General features: G+C 35.4%; 1 protein-coding gene across 4 annotated transcripts in view; it reads right to left on the bottom strand.

Annotated features, from left to right (window-relative positions):
• The window catches only part of LOC121381859 (SWI/SNF-related matrix-associated actin-dependent regulator of chromatin subfamily D member 1-like), a 92,650-nt gene extending 78,372 nt beyond the window's left edge, over positions 1-14,278 (bottom strand). For all 4 annotated transcript variants that reach the window (XM_041511231.1, XM_041511232.1, XM_041511233.1 and 1 more), the window contains exon 1: positions 14,130-14,278. In XM_041511231.1, the coding sequence (XP_041367165.1) occupies positions 14,130-14,210 (81 nt within the window). In that variant the 5' untranslated portion in view covers positions 14,211-14,278. The remainder of the gene's footprint in view (positions 1-14,129) is intronic.
• Between the last annotated feature and the right edge of the window lie 3,775 nt (positions 14,279-18,053).

Below are 18,053 nucleotides of genomic sequence, written 5' to 3'. Positions count from 1 at the left end.
ACTCACCCAATACAAAATACAAACTAAAGGTATATTTATTTATGGCATTACAATCCTGACCCAAATGTAAGTCTTAAGTGGAAATTTTAAAAATATAAAGATAGGTTGGGAAATTTCAACTCAAGTTGAATCAAATTATGGTATGTTTCATAAAAAGTATACATAGAACTATAAGTCTTTACTAGAAATTTAAAAAATATTTAGATAGGTCAGGATATTTCAACTCATGTTGAATCAAATTATGGTATATTTAATAAAAAGTATACATACAACTATAAGTTTTGAGTAGATATTTTTAAAATACATGTATTAAGATAGGTCAGGATATTTTAATTCGAGTTGAATCAATTTATGGGCTATTTCATAAAAAGTATACATACAACTATAAGTTTTGAGTAGATATTTTTAAAATACATGTATAAAGATAGGTCAGGATATTTTAATTCGAGTTGAATCAATTTATGGGCTATTCCATAAAAAGTATACATACAACTATAAGTTTTGAGTAGATATTTTTAAAATACATGTATAAAGATAGGTCAGGATATTTTAATTCGAGTTGAATCAATTTATGGGCTATTCCATAAAAAGTATACATACAACTATAAGTTTTGAGTAGATATTTTTAAAAATACATGTATAAAGATAGGTCAGGATATTTTAATTCGAGTTGAATCAATTTATGGGCTATTCCATAAAAAGTATACATACAACTATAAGTTTTGAGTAGATATTTTTAAAATACATGTATAAAGATAGGTCAGGATATTTTAATTCGAGTTGAATCAATTTATGGGCTATTCCATAAAAAGTATACATACAACTATAAGTTTTGAGTAGATATTTTTAAAATACATGTATAAAGATAGGTCAGGATATTTTAATTCGAGTTGAATCAATTTATGGGCTATTCCATAAAAAGTATACATACAACTATAAGTTTTGAGTAAATATTTTTAAAATACATGTATAAAGATAGGTCAGGATATTTTAATTCGAGTTGAATCAATTTATGGGCTATTCCATAAAAAGTATACATACAACAGTAAATGTCATGCAGTGCCAAAGCCACAGATTATTCAGCCAATTTATGGTTTGACAGAGATCAAATAATATGTCGTTGAATAAAAATAAATAAATAAATAAAATTATTGCTAGGAGTTGAAGGAATAAAAAAATTATTCTAATTTTGTGGGGGTTTTGTTGCAAAAGTAACCGATTTACAATTGCTGCTGGCAGGCTCAAAAGGTGAGTATTTTGCCATACGTTGTTATGTTCAATTCTTAAGTTCAATACCCAGTAACAAGTTAATGTTTTATTTCAGTTGTTGCAAGAAAGTTTTATCAGCATAAAAATAAAAAAAAATAAAAAAAACCATTATTGCTTTTATTCCTAACTGTGAACATGAAGAATAGTTTCCCAGAGAGGGGAGGCTTGGATTGTAGCCCAGTGGTAAAGCACTCGCCTGATATGCAATCAATCGAGGACAGATTAACATCAGTGGGCTCATTGGTTTATTTTCTTGTTAAAGCCAATGCTCAACTGGTGTAATAAAGACTATGGTATGTGCTATGATGTCTGTGGGATGGTGTATACAACAGATATCTTGCTGGTAAACAAAAAAAGTAGCTCATGGTGTACCTACAGCTGGTTTCCTTTCTCATTATCTGTCTGTCGCCATATATATATATATATATATATATATATATATATATATATATATATATATATATATATATATAAAAACCATAATTTAAAATGTGGTGATGTGTAGTTACATTAAATATTCTTATTTAAATTTCCTTGTTCAAAATCTCTATTGATAAGAGAAAGAAAGAGAAATAAAAAGGAAAACAAATTACTGGTGATTTTTACAAGGCTTATAAGACTGTACCGTGATGTGGGCATTTCACTTGAACAAACAACAAGTATATCTAGTTAATTCCATTTAAAGGAATAAACCATACTCATGTACACGCATTATATGTTGAATATTTTTTACTCTGTTATTAATATTAGTCACCAATTTTTTATGACTTACTCATATTGAGCGAACTGTGTTTTAAAATAACATTGATTTAGTTTTATATATTTTGTAAACATAATTACTTTGGTACCTATAGTGAAGCAAAATGTTTGCATTTTACATACATGTACATAGAAATAAACTTTTAAAATTCCAATCCCAATTTTAAATTGTTATATTTTTAAAAAAAGAATTGATGGATGGATGGATGGATTGATGGATCAATAAATGAACACTACAATATTGACACACACACTGGGTGTCAAAATTAAATGGATACAATAATGGATTATTTTATTGTAATAAGAGTATCAGTGAGTGAGGAACATGATATGCCCATCAGGAATTTGATGGAGAAGCACACAAACTACTTAATGTGTCATATGAATTAAGAAAATATGACCCATACAAAAGGATTTTCTTTAATGTGCAGTAATGCATCAAAAGTAGGCCATGGTGACCTAGTTATGGTATGTGATACACCGCCATCCCAAGTTTTACTTGCATGCATATGAATTGATAAGGAAGATATGGTCCAACAAACTAATTTTGTATCTCCTAAGTTCAAAGGACATAACTGAAAAAAAATGGTAAATCACCATGAAAGTCAAACTTGATCAAATATATCTTAAAATATATCTTATAAGTGTACATGACACACATACGTAAAAGCAACAGAATTTTCAAAAAATAAATTACGAGAGAGCATGCCCCTTCAGGGGCTCAGTTTACATGCAACTATTTTGCCAACCCTCTGAACAAAAATCCTGGGGGAAACACTGGATCTGTAAAAGACTGTATGTCGACTCACATGACGTCGGGCGAGATAACTTGCCTGCAGTAGTCATAAAGTTAAGGAACATCGCATCGACATTGCAAGTTTTTTTTCACTGCACAGGGAGATCAGAAAGTTGCGAGAGTTTACTGAATTAGGCCTCTGGTAGCTTAACAATAGCAAAAACAAAATGTCCTGAATATTTATTTTTTTCCATTAAAAAAAATGGAATATGTTCCTTATAGTCACACTGTGATAAAAGTTAGTTTTGTTTAATGACACCATTAGAGCATACTAAGTAACTGATCATCGGCTATTGGATTTCAAACAGTCAGTAATTCAGACTCGTAGTCAACAAAGAAAACCCATTACATTTTCCTAATGTAGCAAGGGATCTTTTATATGCACTTTCCCACAGACAGTAAATTGAGGTGAATTGTTAAAAATTATACAGCCCCACAATCCAAAGGGTCAAAATCTACACCCACTCAACAGTAACCAGTCACAGAAGTTTGTAAGCAGGTAAAACTTGTCATAACCCTAACTCTGTCCCTGGTGGTTAATACCACTGCAACTGCTCTCAACTCACAAGGAAGTCACCGTTTGATTTGCACCTCAGTAGAGGAAACTTGACCTTTCTAATGGACTTCAGCCACTTATATTCTTGTTACAGTAACTGTTTTTAATAATACTTTCAACATTAAAAACTGACAGACGTTCATGGATAACGTGTTATGGCTTGTTACATGCATGTTATTAATTCTGAACATTAGTTTAGTAAAGCACATGAAATCATTTTACTTAGAAATGTTACATGAATAATTTGTAACATTGTATAAGGTTGACGACAGTTACTCTTCGCAACCTTGTTTTGGCTTTGTACATAATAAACATAACATCCAACAGTAATTTTTCGATATTATATATTTGATGAATGGTACTTTTCATTTATTTCATCTTTTAAATTTAAACTTAATAAGTCTCGTCTAAAATTATGAAAAATAAAAACATACTGACAAATAAACTGTGTTGTCTGATCTCAGAATTATTTTGACAGAGATCAGAGATCAGTTATTTTAATGTGGCAAAGTACTGTAGTAATATATTATACTAATTTCAAATCTGAATGAAGTCAGTAATCCATTGACATCACTTTGCATAGATTTCTTTAAAATAACAATAAACTGGGTGTATGATGTTTTCATGTTAAGAACAACACTGGAATAATTCCAATGCAAAATTGTTAATGAAAATGTTTTGTTGAACATTAGTAATACACCTGACTGTTTGATGAAAATCCAGTCTGATTAAAATTAGCTCTACTGGTCCCACCAGTAGATCTAACAGCATTGCATGGACTCCCATGTCCAGGTCACAATTCAAATATCAACCAATTACACTTCGCCTTTAATAGCGTTATTTGGGAGCATATAAATTCTAAAAATATCGGGCGAGACTATTTATGCAATTGACGAACTTGTTGGTCTATTTCAACATTGAAAAAACAGGCGTAAAAGTGCAGTAATAAACTTTGGATTGTATACTAGTATAAACAGAATTTATGGCTATACCATTACATTGTGTTTTTTTGTCTTGAAACGAATTTTATATAAAATTTTATATTGAAATTAATTTCCGGCATACTTCGTAATTCACCCGAATCATTTCGTGTACCTTCGGCATAATTCCAAATGTTTTCAAACTCTTTTCAAATCACTGGCATGATTTTGCAAGTAAGGTTTTGATTGGTCAAATGAAAGGTCAACTGGACATGAGCTCCAATGGGTTGCTGTTAGATCCACATGTAAAAGTGGAGCTAATTTTAATTAGATTGATGAAAATCTTAAGATTAAAACAAGGGTGCGAAGAATGGCTGTGTCACTGTAATTGACCTTAAAGTTCAAAACAAATTATCAACAACTACAATAAATTGCTCTTCTACCTATATTTTTCATTAAATTTTACCCACATTTTGTCCCTGTAGAGATAGAAATCTTGAGAAAAACCCATCACAATGACACAGATTCCACATACTAAATGATAACTATATCAACTATATCGACTTAGTTGAGATTGCATAGGGCAAAAAGCATGTAATTTTGTGCCAGCTACCATTCTGCCTTTTTTATGGAATATTCTTCAAGAGGGATGAAAGGATATGACTTAATCTAACAACGTCATAACGATATAAAAGCAAACATGATGTCATATTAATTCTTAAAAAAGAAGTTGGTTTTGTTTAAAGGGACCACTAGAGTATATTAATTTCATATTAATTATGTCACATACTTCAGAGGCTTTCACCCCTCTTGAAGCAATTCTATAAAAGAATCAAACGGCAGACGGCAGAAAACTGCATGTATTTTGCCCTATCTCTATCTCAGCAAAATCAATATTCATATTGGTGACATTGTTATAGTCTCATATATGGACTATGTGTCTGGACAAAATGTGGGGGAAATGTAACGGTAAATAGGCCTAAAGGTAGGAGTGTAATTCATGGTAGTTGTTGACAATTTGGTTCGGACTTTAAGCACGTGCAGTTCTACCTTTAGTTCTTTAAGCATACTGCATAACAGACAATGCAAATCAAGCTGCATGCCTTGGCTGTTGTAACATTTTGTTTTCACCCCTGTATTAAAAATGATATTTAATTTGCATATAATTTAATGGTACAGAAACATTTTTATTTATAATGGATTTCTTTTCAATTTTTTTTATTTCAGTTGGTATCGGTTTAAAACTTAATAACATGTTTTTATATGAATTTTAACTTTATTTATTTATTTATTATTGGTTTCCTTTTGATGCAAACGGATTATAGATGGTCAGTACGTAGTTATTATTTAACAAAGAATATTCTAATGTTCAATTTCAATGTGATAATTGGAGGGCTAGTTGAATTTGAGAAGGGCCAGTAAGATTTTTTTTTTAATTGGCCCTGCTGGCGACCATGGTTTTCATGTTAAATTTCAACCCTGGCACTAGTAATGTTCAAACCAAAATTGTTCAATAATATGATTTTTGCATTGGAATTTTTCCAGCATTCCTAAAACGGAAACGTCATGTACCCAGTTTATGGTTATTGTAAAAAGATGCAAAGTGAAATCATTGGAATACTGACGTCATTCAATTCAAAATTATTATAATGTTTCGATACCCTGTGATCTTAAAGGGACACACCCTAGTTACGGCTAGTTGTTAACCATTACGGCGTTGTTTTTCGCTATTAAACCCATTTTTTCACACAAAAAATTGCACTTTACTTACCGTCTATTATTTAGAATATACATTTCCATTCACCTGAAGTGTTTTTTGGTAATCCTGGTAATCCTGGTGTTTGTAATACCACAAAATGCATTTTTCGTATTTCTGAAAAACTCACGCACGTCTGAGAAAAAAACGTTGAGCAGACAAGGTCTAATCTATTTTTAGAGGGGATATTTCCATTTCAATGTCACAGACGTTGGTATACCACGTGACCGTTATCATTTTGGTTCGGTTTGTTTTCTCGTGCACGGTTCGCGCAATCAACATCCGATTTGTTGTTGTTCATTTGTAAGTTCATTTGTAAGTTCATTATTTTCCAAACCTGGAATATTAAGTTGGGTCATAGAAAGTCATGGGGAAAAGAATTTGTGGATAATTACTTTTCTTCCTGTTCAAAATAACATGAAAAGAGATAAATAGAGGATACTCCCCGAGTGTCTTGTGATGTCATAATTTATCAGCACAAGTTGATACAAGTATTAATAAATACTGCAAAGAAATAACGAAATGTTTCTTTCTATCTCCAGATTTATGTTTGCGGGTGGAACAACGTTCGGCTATTGGGCAGGTTAGTTGATACATTAAAGGGACACACCCTAGTTACGGCAGTGTTTTTCGCTATTAAACCCATTTTTTCACAAATAAAATTGCACTTTACTTACATTTTATTATTTAGAATACACATTTCCATTCATCTGAAGTGCTTTTTGGTAATCCTGATGTTTGTAAAACCACGAAATGCATTGCATTTTTTGCATTTCTTAACAAGACGCGTGCTGTCGAGAAAAAACCGTTAAGCAAGCGAGGTCCAATCTATTTTTAGAGTGAATCTTCCTGTGTAAACGTCACAGACGTTGGTATACCACGTGACCGTTATCATTTTGGTTCGGTTTGTTTTCTCGTGCACGGTTCGCGCAATCAACATCCGATTTGTTGTCGTTTGCTTGTTGTTCATTTGTGAGATTTTTCTTCACAGTTCGTGAACATTTTCAGTAACAATAAAGTTCAGACAAGTAAGTGTCTCAATACAAAACATTACAAACCCTTAAAACCAATAATTTTGCTAAGTCTTACGATATCTGGAGAGGGGATACAACCAGGACAGAACAGTTGGAACATGTCCAGGAGAGGTGAAAAGAACGCACCCCAAGTCTGTGAAATTTGTCGTGACGTAGGCATTGTTGTGCTTCGAGCGACATCTACAGGTGACATCAGAATACAAACTTTCAAAATTATTTCAAGCAATTGGGACATGGGGATTCCCATGGTATTTATCGATATAAAACCTGCTTTTTCACTCCATTTGATAAAAATGTGATCTAAGTGTGTTACAGGTTTGTAGATTAACCAAATTATAATTTATTTTCGCTGGATGGAACTAGGATGTGCGGCTTTAAAAGAGGCATGTATTTTTAGTGTGTCTAGACACATTTACTGGGGAACGTCTAAATAAGACACCTGTCAATCAGGAACCACAGGCACAGGCCACGGAAAGAAAAGACGAATTAACTAAGAAAACACTCTGATTATTATTTCAGTACATGGGTTAATTTATGGACAAAGCATAATACAGTTATTTCGACACCTTGACAATAATAGTTTATTTTGTATTGAAAAATAATACTAGTATATACTTATTGCTGGCTTACTGGGATGGATATTATTACAGAACATAGTGATGCATCCGCAAAAATCAGGTACGTTTTGTTTCTTTAGTTCTAAGACTAATTCCTGACGTGACACGTTAAGAATTACGTAACCACTGGCCCTTTGTTACTACTGAATTGTGGAGTAGTTGTCGACTAGTTATTTTATTTTTTGACGTTAATAAAGTTTTCTATTACTATTATTGTTCGTCAGATTGTGTGCAATCTCCTTCTTTTACAGAAAAGAAAATGTACAATATGTTTTGTGCTCAACAAAAATACTTAAGAACACGTTAAAATGGTACCTTAATAAAGTTTTGATATTTGCAAGTAATATGCATGTGTTTGTGTATATATCACTGTGTACGAATGGAAGTACATTAATTTAATTAAATGACTAGCTGCGATTTTCTGTACTGCTAGCTGCATTATTAACTACGACCTATGCAGTAGTTAATAATGAAACTAACGATACAGAAATTCACTTCCTCGCCTAACGATAAGGTTTCTACTGTCTGACTCGCAAACAAATCGGAACAGCGAGTCCAGTATCATTGTCAGACGGACATAGTGTAATGGACACAATTTCATGTGTGATTTAATAGTGAAGATCGACTATCTACCTGCAATTATTAATATTATGCACAACCATTAAGCATTCCATGGTGTGTGTGTGTGTGTGTATATATATATGTATATGTATATATATATATATATATAGGTTAATACCAGTGTTTTTCAGTATCGTCAATATCATATATTAGGAATAAAAATTGTATTATGCAAGCCTTTGGCGAGCACATTACATTATTTTTATTCCTAATATATGATATTGACGATACCGAAATACACGAAGGTAATAATCTCTTTATCATATAAGCTCCAGCTTAATACGTGTTTTTGTAAACTGTACATGCAACTTTAATTCCAGTCCGCCATTACTAGATATTCAAATGACGTAAGAATATGTGGCGCGGTGTATTTTTGAATGGAAATGACGTCAAACTCGAATGTCGTCATTTTGGATGTCCTTACATCAAAATAAAGTTATGCCTAACGTTTTTTGTTTTCTGAACGCTGGACAGTGTTAAATTGCCATATATACATACATACACATATAGACCCAGTAATTTTCCGCGATCGCGGAAAACGGGCGGAATTCACATTCATTGTGAAACGGAATTACGATTTTCCGCGAAGTTAACAAAATTAATATTAACTATTGCCACACACTGTAAAACTGACGATTGGCCAATGTGCAGTACTATTGGCAAACGCGTAGTGTCATATTTACCGGGGCTATAATCAGACAGACCAAGCGGGAAAACATCCGCTAGACTGGATTATACGCTTCCCAGTAAACCAAATGGCCACGTTGGGAACCAAATACTTCGCGAACATTAGCGAAACGTTTGCTAGCTGAACTTGGGACTGGTTTACTGCTTAGTCTGTTGCGCCTGCACAGATGGGACAGGTTTTTTTCCCAGGATTAAGTTCAGCCAGGGGTTTGTCACTAATGCTCGTCTTGGAAGACTGATTTTTACACTACACATTAAACCGAATGACCACTTCGGGAACCAGTCAGAATATGTTTGCAAACGTTTAGCAAAACATGGCTGGCTTAACGTTGCATTGTTACTTTATTTCCGCTGTGTCATGCGCATACTTCACATTGCAGACGACGTTAGACTGTCCAAGTGGTGATAAAAATCAATGTTTACATTTTGTTGACACTAAGCCCCGTTGAATAAAACAGTGCACTCAATTGTTGGATAATTATGCTTTATGTAGTTACGCTACTAATATGAAGGCCTACTTTGATTTAACAACAAATAGCGACGCCAGTCAATTTTCGGACCCTTGTTTTGGTTTCGTACAAAGTAAAGGTACTTCTTATTTTTTTCATCTTTTAAAACTTAAAAAATTAATACTTTGTCAAATTATGAAAAATTTAAAAGTAAACAGCGTTGTCTGCCTGTTATGTTAATTTTTCACAACTTGTGTTATTTAAATTGTTAATTAGGCCTACATATGTATTCTGAAACGGAAATGAAACAGAATTTACAAAAACATGAAACGGAAAACCACTGGGTCTACATATATACATACATGTGTGTGTATATACATATACACGTATTCACTGGCGTAGGAAGCAGGGGGGCGAGTGCCCCCCCACTTTTCAGATATTTTGCTTTATAATAGTGTAAAAATAAAAGTGTGGCCCCCTCCCCACACTTTTTGGCTATGTGTGTGTGTGTGTGTGCGCGTACATCCTCCCGCTTTGCCAACTTCATACACCACTGGTATATGTACATAGATAAAACTTTTTTTCTTCAAATGTGCGGGTTATGTTTTTGGTTGTGCGTGTGTAGGCTATTGTTTATTTGGGGGCAGATTTGTCATGTAAAACTAACATAAATATGTTCACACAGATATTTTGATGTAAACAAAACAAGTACTGTTACTATAGGTAGATGTTTTTAGGTTAAACTATATATTTAACTGTTATTACAGCACAATTTACACTATATAATGCAATGTATATAGGCCTAATCAATTTACAGTAAACGAAATATTTAGTCAAACAGGCGCGTGTGCAGGAAATTGTGTAACTGGCTAGTAGTGTTTTTAGGGGAGGGGTCGGGTCATGTGTCCCCAGAAACACACTGAAAAAAACAACAACAACATAATACAGCACGTGGTGAAGGGGACTGTTCTGATCAGAATATTATATATAATCCGTCCCATCCTACAAAAATGTTGTTTTTGTAAATAACTTAAAGGAAACATGTCACAAGACCATATTATAGCTCATTTTAAAAGCAAAATGATATAAAAATAATATACAAATAAGTTTATAACAATAAAATACGCGTAGTTAACTTAAAATGAAGAAATTACGCCAATCAGTATCAAAGTACGATTTATGCATATTTATTAGTGAGCGTTCGGAAAAAAAAGGGAAGTGACGTCAGAGCCGCTGTACTCTTCCATTGTTGTTAACTGTTTATATATGGAGTAATGGCCTTACGATCTTTTCAATCCAGCAGTGCCGTACTGCGCGGCCTTTGGGTGTAAAAATAAAAAGTTTAAACGATCGGGATTGTCTTTTTACGGTTTTCCAAAGGATTTTTTCGAAGAAAGACGTGTGTATTTTATCGCAAAACTAAAGATTGGACACCAACACCGCATAGTACTTTGGCGTTAGCCTATTTTAGTATTTACAGCCCGAACGTTACCCAGAGACAAAAACAGTACTCGGTTGCGAATGCCGAGGTGTACATTGTACATATTTGGCACAAAGATACACCTCAGCATGATGCATTTATATATGTTAAAACAAAAATGTAGATATTTTTTTATTTTTTTTAAAAGAAGAGATTTTTTATGTTAGGCCTACATAACAAAATCTGTATTCACCGTCCGAAGAAGGAATAATTAATTAAATATGGCATATACAAACATAGGATTTGGCATGAGGATACATCTCAGTACGATGTATTTAAATATGTTTACAAAAAATTAATAATAATTTTAAATAATGATTTTAATCCAAAGTAACACGAAGTTCAATACAAAATAAACCACTACTGTCGGTGTCGAAATAACTATTATGTTTCATCCACGGGCTGACTTGAGAATCGGAGTGTTGTTTTAGTTAATTGGTCCTTTCTTTCCGTGGCCTGCACATGTGATTCCTGATTGGCAGGTGTATGTTGCAGGTATCGACCAGGTAAGTGATTACCACTGTCTAGACATACGTACAAAATACTTGCCAGTTTTATCAGCCGCCCTGCTTCATTACTGTAAAACCCTTGATTAAGTAGACTTTCCCATGTAAAATTACAAAACTGACCAATTACGTAGTACCAAAGAAAATTATCACATAGGTATCATGAGTGGTCGTTTTTACTCTAATGCACCCGACCAATAGGCCTAATATACTGCTTTTTTTTAAAGAGAGAAAAATACTATAACCCCATTTCGTTCTATTGATGCAAATTGAAATATATTTAGTTAAAAAGTTGATTATACTCTCAAGTCATTTATGTTGTTTAAACTTTTACAAGTCAGGTTAATGAAAGTGAAGTGCCTTGTAAACTAGAGCGTTTGTTTACACTGTGCATACAGATTTCATTATGTACAGCCCGATCATGAAAAATGCGATATTTTATAGGCTCCGGGCTGTAAATTGGTCGACCGGTCTGGCACCATCGGTTTCTCCACCCTCCGACTCGCTATCTGTTTTTTCTTCAGTATCACTGTTGTAAGTAAATGCGTTTCTTTCTTCATTTACTAACAGCTCAAATTGATATGGCAAAACGTTTTGCGAACGAACACTCATTGTTTTGGTAAGCTGTGCAAGTCTTAGATTCTTTATGAGTGGAGAGCAGGCCTGTACGCAGGGGGGAGGTGCGAAAGGTGCGTACGCACACCCAAGTCTGTTGAGGTCCGTCCATGGATGTCTAAAAAAATTTTTTAAATAGTCTGACAATGTGACAAATTTACTTCCCAGAATGCAGGAAAATGCATCTCCTGCATTCTAGATTGAAAAATATTTCGGGGGCATGCCCCCAGACTCCCTAACAACTCCGGCCCTTTGGGCCATCGATTACGCACCCCCATATAAATTTCTGCGTACAGGCCTGCCGCACTATAAACATAATGTTTCTATTATCTATTACAACGGTGTTACTGTCACACACAATTCATTAAAACTGCAGGTGTGTTTGCATGTTTAAATAAAATTATGATAATTAATGTGAGGCAAGATTGCAGCTTTGACGCCAAAAAAAAAACAGCTGTGACAGCTCGCTAGATTCATCTCCTATATTTAACACATGATCAGTTATAACAAAACGCAATTTCATCAACTTAATTTTTACCTGTATCATTCTTTATTTTTAAAGCATAGGTGGGGACATTTATGATGCCACTACATGTTTAAAAGTTTGTAAACACTGATCGGCGACGGACGCCATTATCTTGGATTTCGATCGGAAATTTTCGTTGATTTCCATGAGCACTCGGAAATAGTCACATCGGGTTGTTAAACTTCCAAATTCAACAATTTTACGTCCATTTTCTGTATTTTTTCTGAGTTACACTAATAAAGGTATGGATGGTTGTTCATATTACCAAACCATGATGTAGAACACCTCTCCTAACTACATTTTTACCTGAAGCAAACTTTTCAAACTGGATTATTTTTTAGGCAAATGCGTGCGTAATTAACTGAAAATAGAATGTTCTAGCTGATTAATGTATTAACTTCTCTCATTGGCTATGTTCCCTGTGTCAGAACCCATCAAAAAAGAGCTTTCAGACGGAGTTTGTACCCATTAAATTAGACAAATCTGGAACCACTTTTTGCGCAGACGCAATTCATGCCGTCGCGAGTTATCGTTCCTGTTGGTTCATGCTAGCTACAGACAGATTTGCCAAAAAAAATAAAATAATAATAATTAAAGTTTAAACAAGAACTTATAATTATTATATATACCGGTATGTAATTTAACAGTATATACATTTATTGTAAAATTTTAAAATAAATAAATAAATAAGATGTAGTAGCCAAAGTATGGCAAAATAAATAAAAGTATAGAGAATGTCCAAGCAACTATAAAATTAGATTAAATGGAAAATGAAGACCACACAAATCTGATGATAAAACGAGTATACTCTTTATTCAAGAACTGGATGCATCAGTTTCTTTTTTTCATGGATGTTGATGGAAATGTGTATTTTATTTACAGTATAATGTGGAAATTTCATCACTGCACATGCTTTAACCATTTTGCTTGCTATTAAAGTATTAACGTCGGTTAGTGTCGACAAGCAACAACATTAAACTCAACGAGACTGTGAATGTAGTCACATTCAGTGTGGGAAGCCATGACGTTCCACCAGGTTTGTTACGTTTTAGTGCATCTACCCAGAAGCGGCGTCTGGTCTCATCTTTTCGAAATTTATAAAACAATATTTTTTTTAACAAAATGTTATGGTCTATGTAGCCAACTGCACAACATTCTGTAGGCATCTTGGTCGTTAAATGCTGTAAATGATCACCGAAAGTTGCCTAATTTCACTATCAAAGCTTCACTGCGTCACATGATAAACAATGGCGGCCAGGGGTTGAAGTACCCGTAGGTTCGGTTTCGAGAATTGTGTACAAAGCAAAAAGAAGGGTCCGAAAAGTGACTAGTCTTCAACCTTAGTGAAAAGTATAGGGTGGTAGATCAGAAGAATTTGCCTTTTGATAAAAAATGCATAAGCAGTAAGAGCTCGGCGAATTATTGAGTAATTCAACTAAAACTGGGTGCTGGAAAATGTTCTGTACAATTAAAGGGAGACAACCACAAAAACTAACCTCTTTGTTCACATATTTTAAAACACCTTTTATGACACTTACCGAACCAAAATTTGGTTGAGTAAACGGTGGTCTCATTGGTGGTCCCTGTGTTTGGTATCTTTGTTGAGGAGAAGGCTGCATTTTGGCGATTTACTAATGTTACAAACTCTTTTGTCAAAACAGCAGCGGAAACAACAACCGGATGTAAACTTGAGCGGATGTTGTTATTGTTGATAATTATTTCCTTCTTTGCGGTGCTCTAACAGACCGCAAGATGGCATATTTACCGGTCATACAAAGGTCATATTGGTGTCAAATGAAAGCTCTCGTCAAACCAAAGAACTTTCATTCAGTGATGTAAATTGATAGGGTCAACAATGTGGCCTCTAGGGGTCAATAAAGGTCAATAAGGGTTGTTTTTGGTTAAAAAAAAACCCAAAAACAAAACAAAACAAAAAGATGATACTATAATGATCGTGTATGGTGTCAAATGAAAGCTCTCATCAAAACAAAACACTTACACTTCAGAGTACAAATGGTGCTATCAACCGTTTGACCCATATAGGTCATGAAAGGTCATGCAAGGTCAAAACATCAAGCAGCGACTTTAGGATGGTCGCTTATGGTGTCAATTGAAAGCACTCCTCAAAACAACTTGCTGCTGGTTAAATGTCTTGTGGTTAACTATGTGGCCTCTAGATCTCTTTAAGCAGGAACATTTGCACAGTGGTGTACAGTCAAGATGTTCTTTTTTGCCGAACTGTATGCGTCCTGAAGAACAGTGTTTAGTGCTGCTACAGTGACCTGGTGGGCATACCGAGTCTTCATTGGATCTGCAGCAGTCAGAAATGATGCGGCTGTCCCGGGTGTTGCAATCCCTGATTCTGCTATGACTTCCGCCCATCCACTGTCACGAAGAATGTCTCCAAATGTATGCCACAATGCCATTTCAATTTCTGCTCACCAAGTTCATCTGGAAATGTCCACTGGAGCTTCTTCGCGATTGCATAAAGAGGCTGATCAACAGCAAGCACGGGAACCTGACCAGGATTTAGGAAATCAACGATCTGTAGGAACATTTTCCATGCCATTTTTCACCATACGGGGATCTGAAGAAGACTCATAGAAAAAAGGCAGAATACCTATAATAGCTGGGAGTGACATCGGCATATCTATGCTCCGAGATGCATGGTAAGATGATCACATAGATTTCACATCAGCCTCTGCCTCGTTTCCGCTTTGGATTATTTGGCGTACATGTTTCATCCATTTTATTTCCTCAAGGACTCCATCCTCTATAGCTTCAGGATAAGACTCGCTCCTCTTTCGCGGAGGTGGAATGTCCATTACTAGTGACCGTGTCAGCGGAGTGACTACGGTTTAACTATCAGGCAGTAGCTGTGAACGGTTCTCATCCTCATGACTGTATACACAAGTGTCTCTTGGTGTCCCACATTTAGTCATTGACCGTTGTTGGAACACGGAAATACCAGTGCCATGGAAGGAAGTCTTGGATGTGCGTGGTCTGATTATGATCCAGGTTGTCGAGTGCACCTACTGTGAAAAGCTGGTTCTGCAAGTTATGTGGGCAAACAATACGATCCATCCGAGCTTGGTGTGCCACTGTTACCGCCAATCGTTTCTCTATTGCTATGACTCTGTCGAATGAAACGGATATTCCCAGCTCACTCATGTGCTTGATGAGGTTTTTTTATTGCGGGTTTGGCTGTGTAACCAGATACCAACGTATAAGGGTGACGGGGTTTCACACCTCCCACGACTAGACAAGCTCTCCATATTAAATATAAGAAGCTCTGAAATTGTTTTCTCTGGTTTAGACATAGGCCTTTGATCCCCGCCTGCATGGTAGCCGTAGAGAAGAAGACGAACAATATGGAACAGTTGTGGGGGCACCACTTCCGTGCTGTCGCATAAGCTTGCGTCAAATTTGAACCGTTCTGTTGCAGATACTGCCCTCCGACAAACCATTGCAGCTTTCACAAGTATCATGGCATGGCCTTCGGAATCATATTGAATAGCATCAGGGACAATTAACCGCATTTCCTTTGATGCTATCAAATAAACGCAACGCCGAGCGCCTTGTTCTTGGAAATCAGGAAAACTTGCAATAATTTCCTTTTTCAGACGTGTCGGATTGATGGTGGTGGCCGTGTCGCCAAGCATTGTCTGGTAAATGTCTAACAGTTTACGCATACAGAACACTGTGATACCGGTAGCTATGTCATCCTCTATTTTACTCTGCTACCTCAGTTGTGGAAAACTCATTTGGCACAGGCTTTATCTTCCTCAAATATGCACGCTCATGATATTGGATATCCAAAGCAACCACATCGCCTTGCTCCAAAAGGCTAATCAAGCGGTGATCTTCTAATGTATGTGTCATTTGTTTCACTTTGTTATCAAGATTCTCACATTTAGGCCTATGTAGATCCTTCGCTAATTCATCTTGGCAGAAGACACACTTCATTTTTTCGAAGACAGTGGTTACACTACGAGTTGACTTTCGCTTCCTACTCTTTTTCTTCGAATCTTCGACTCGTTGGAGCATATAGGAGGAAAACAACTTTGTGCAGGATCGATGCCAGGCTGCACATTTTTCCTTCCATATACCTTATCTGCATTGTCCACATCAAATGCAATAGGTATGGCATCCAACTCTTTGAATCGCCGCGCCCGATCCAAAATATCTGTGTACACAGTTGTATGCCCTGGATGGATGTTTACTAGACATTGGACAGTTCAGTTTCAGTATCCTTCTGACAAATGCCACACAGCGTCCAGTCCATTGTAACGTGCTGATGATGGGTGTATCAGGTGTGTGCTCGCTTAGATCCGCCGTTTTGTACATGCACCATTACTGGCTGAACATAAAGGTAACACAATTTCAACCAAAGAATGAAATTAGTTGACCCTATCAATATACATCCTGGAATAAAAGTGTTTTGCTTTGAGTGTTATGGTTTGATGAGGGCTTTTATTTGACACCATACACGGTCATTATAGCATCATAGTTTGAAGTCTGTATTTTTACCAAAATTACCCCCTATTGACCTCTTTATTAACCTCTGGAGATCACATTGTTGACCTTGTCAATTTACTACCTGGAATAGAAGTGTTTTGGTTTGATGAGAGCTTTCATTTGACACCAATATTGCCTTTTTATGACTATCTGTTATCGATTTAGGTTTTTGCCCTACTTGACCTCTCATGACCTTTCAAGGTCACTGAAACTGGCCTTATTTGGAGAAAATTGTTTGTGGCACCTTCGGATTCGTGTTCTTTGGGTAAAAATCTATAGGAATGTGTTAAAAAAAAAGTAAATTTCACAAGCATGGTAACGAACTCTCAGTTTTTTGTATTGCTCTCGTCCCTACTAATATTATTATGTAACGTTCAATGGGAAAGCGCAGATACATACTGATATACATGTAGGCCTATTTCATTACATCTAGCTATTACTACATACGTTAAACATTGTCACCGTGACTGAGCTTTTATGAAAAACATACCCAAACAAATAAGCAAACTCACAAAATATTTTAGTAATAAAAAAGTGTGTTAGGTAATGCTGTTCAGTACACGTTGTTAACCGGTACCAACGCTACACGAAGAAATACTTTTCTCTACGTCACTACAGGGAAGTACAGCGCAGGTTCGTTATGCATAGGGGTGTCGGGTTTCTTCGTATAACGTTGTAGGCCTACTGTGTAACAACATGTAAGTTTAATGTCATGACTGGACTCGAGAACAATCAAACTAAAGCTTCACGGCATCAGCGTTAGGGAAAATGTATATTTAGACACAGTTGTTTGCGACCATTTGGTTGTCGATGATTACACAGTTTCCTTAAGCCTCCCCTTACATGTATATCAATAAGGGGAGGGCTGGAGGTGACTCGAGCTACATTAGCATTTGATGTTTCTTTTCTTTTTTTTTAGTCAGTCACAATTTTGCATAGGCGTA

This window comes from Gigantopelta aegis, chromosome 9, assembly GCF_016097555.1.
Source record: "Gigantopelta aegis isolate Gae_Host chromosome 9, Gae_host_genome, whole genome shotgun sequence".
In the NCBI taxonomy this organism is placed as follows: Eukaryota; Metazoa; Mollusca; class Gastropoda; order Neomphalida; family Peltospiridae; genus Gigantopelta; species Gigantopelta aegis.
This window is presented reverse-complemented; position numbering and strand designations above follow the sequence as displayed.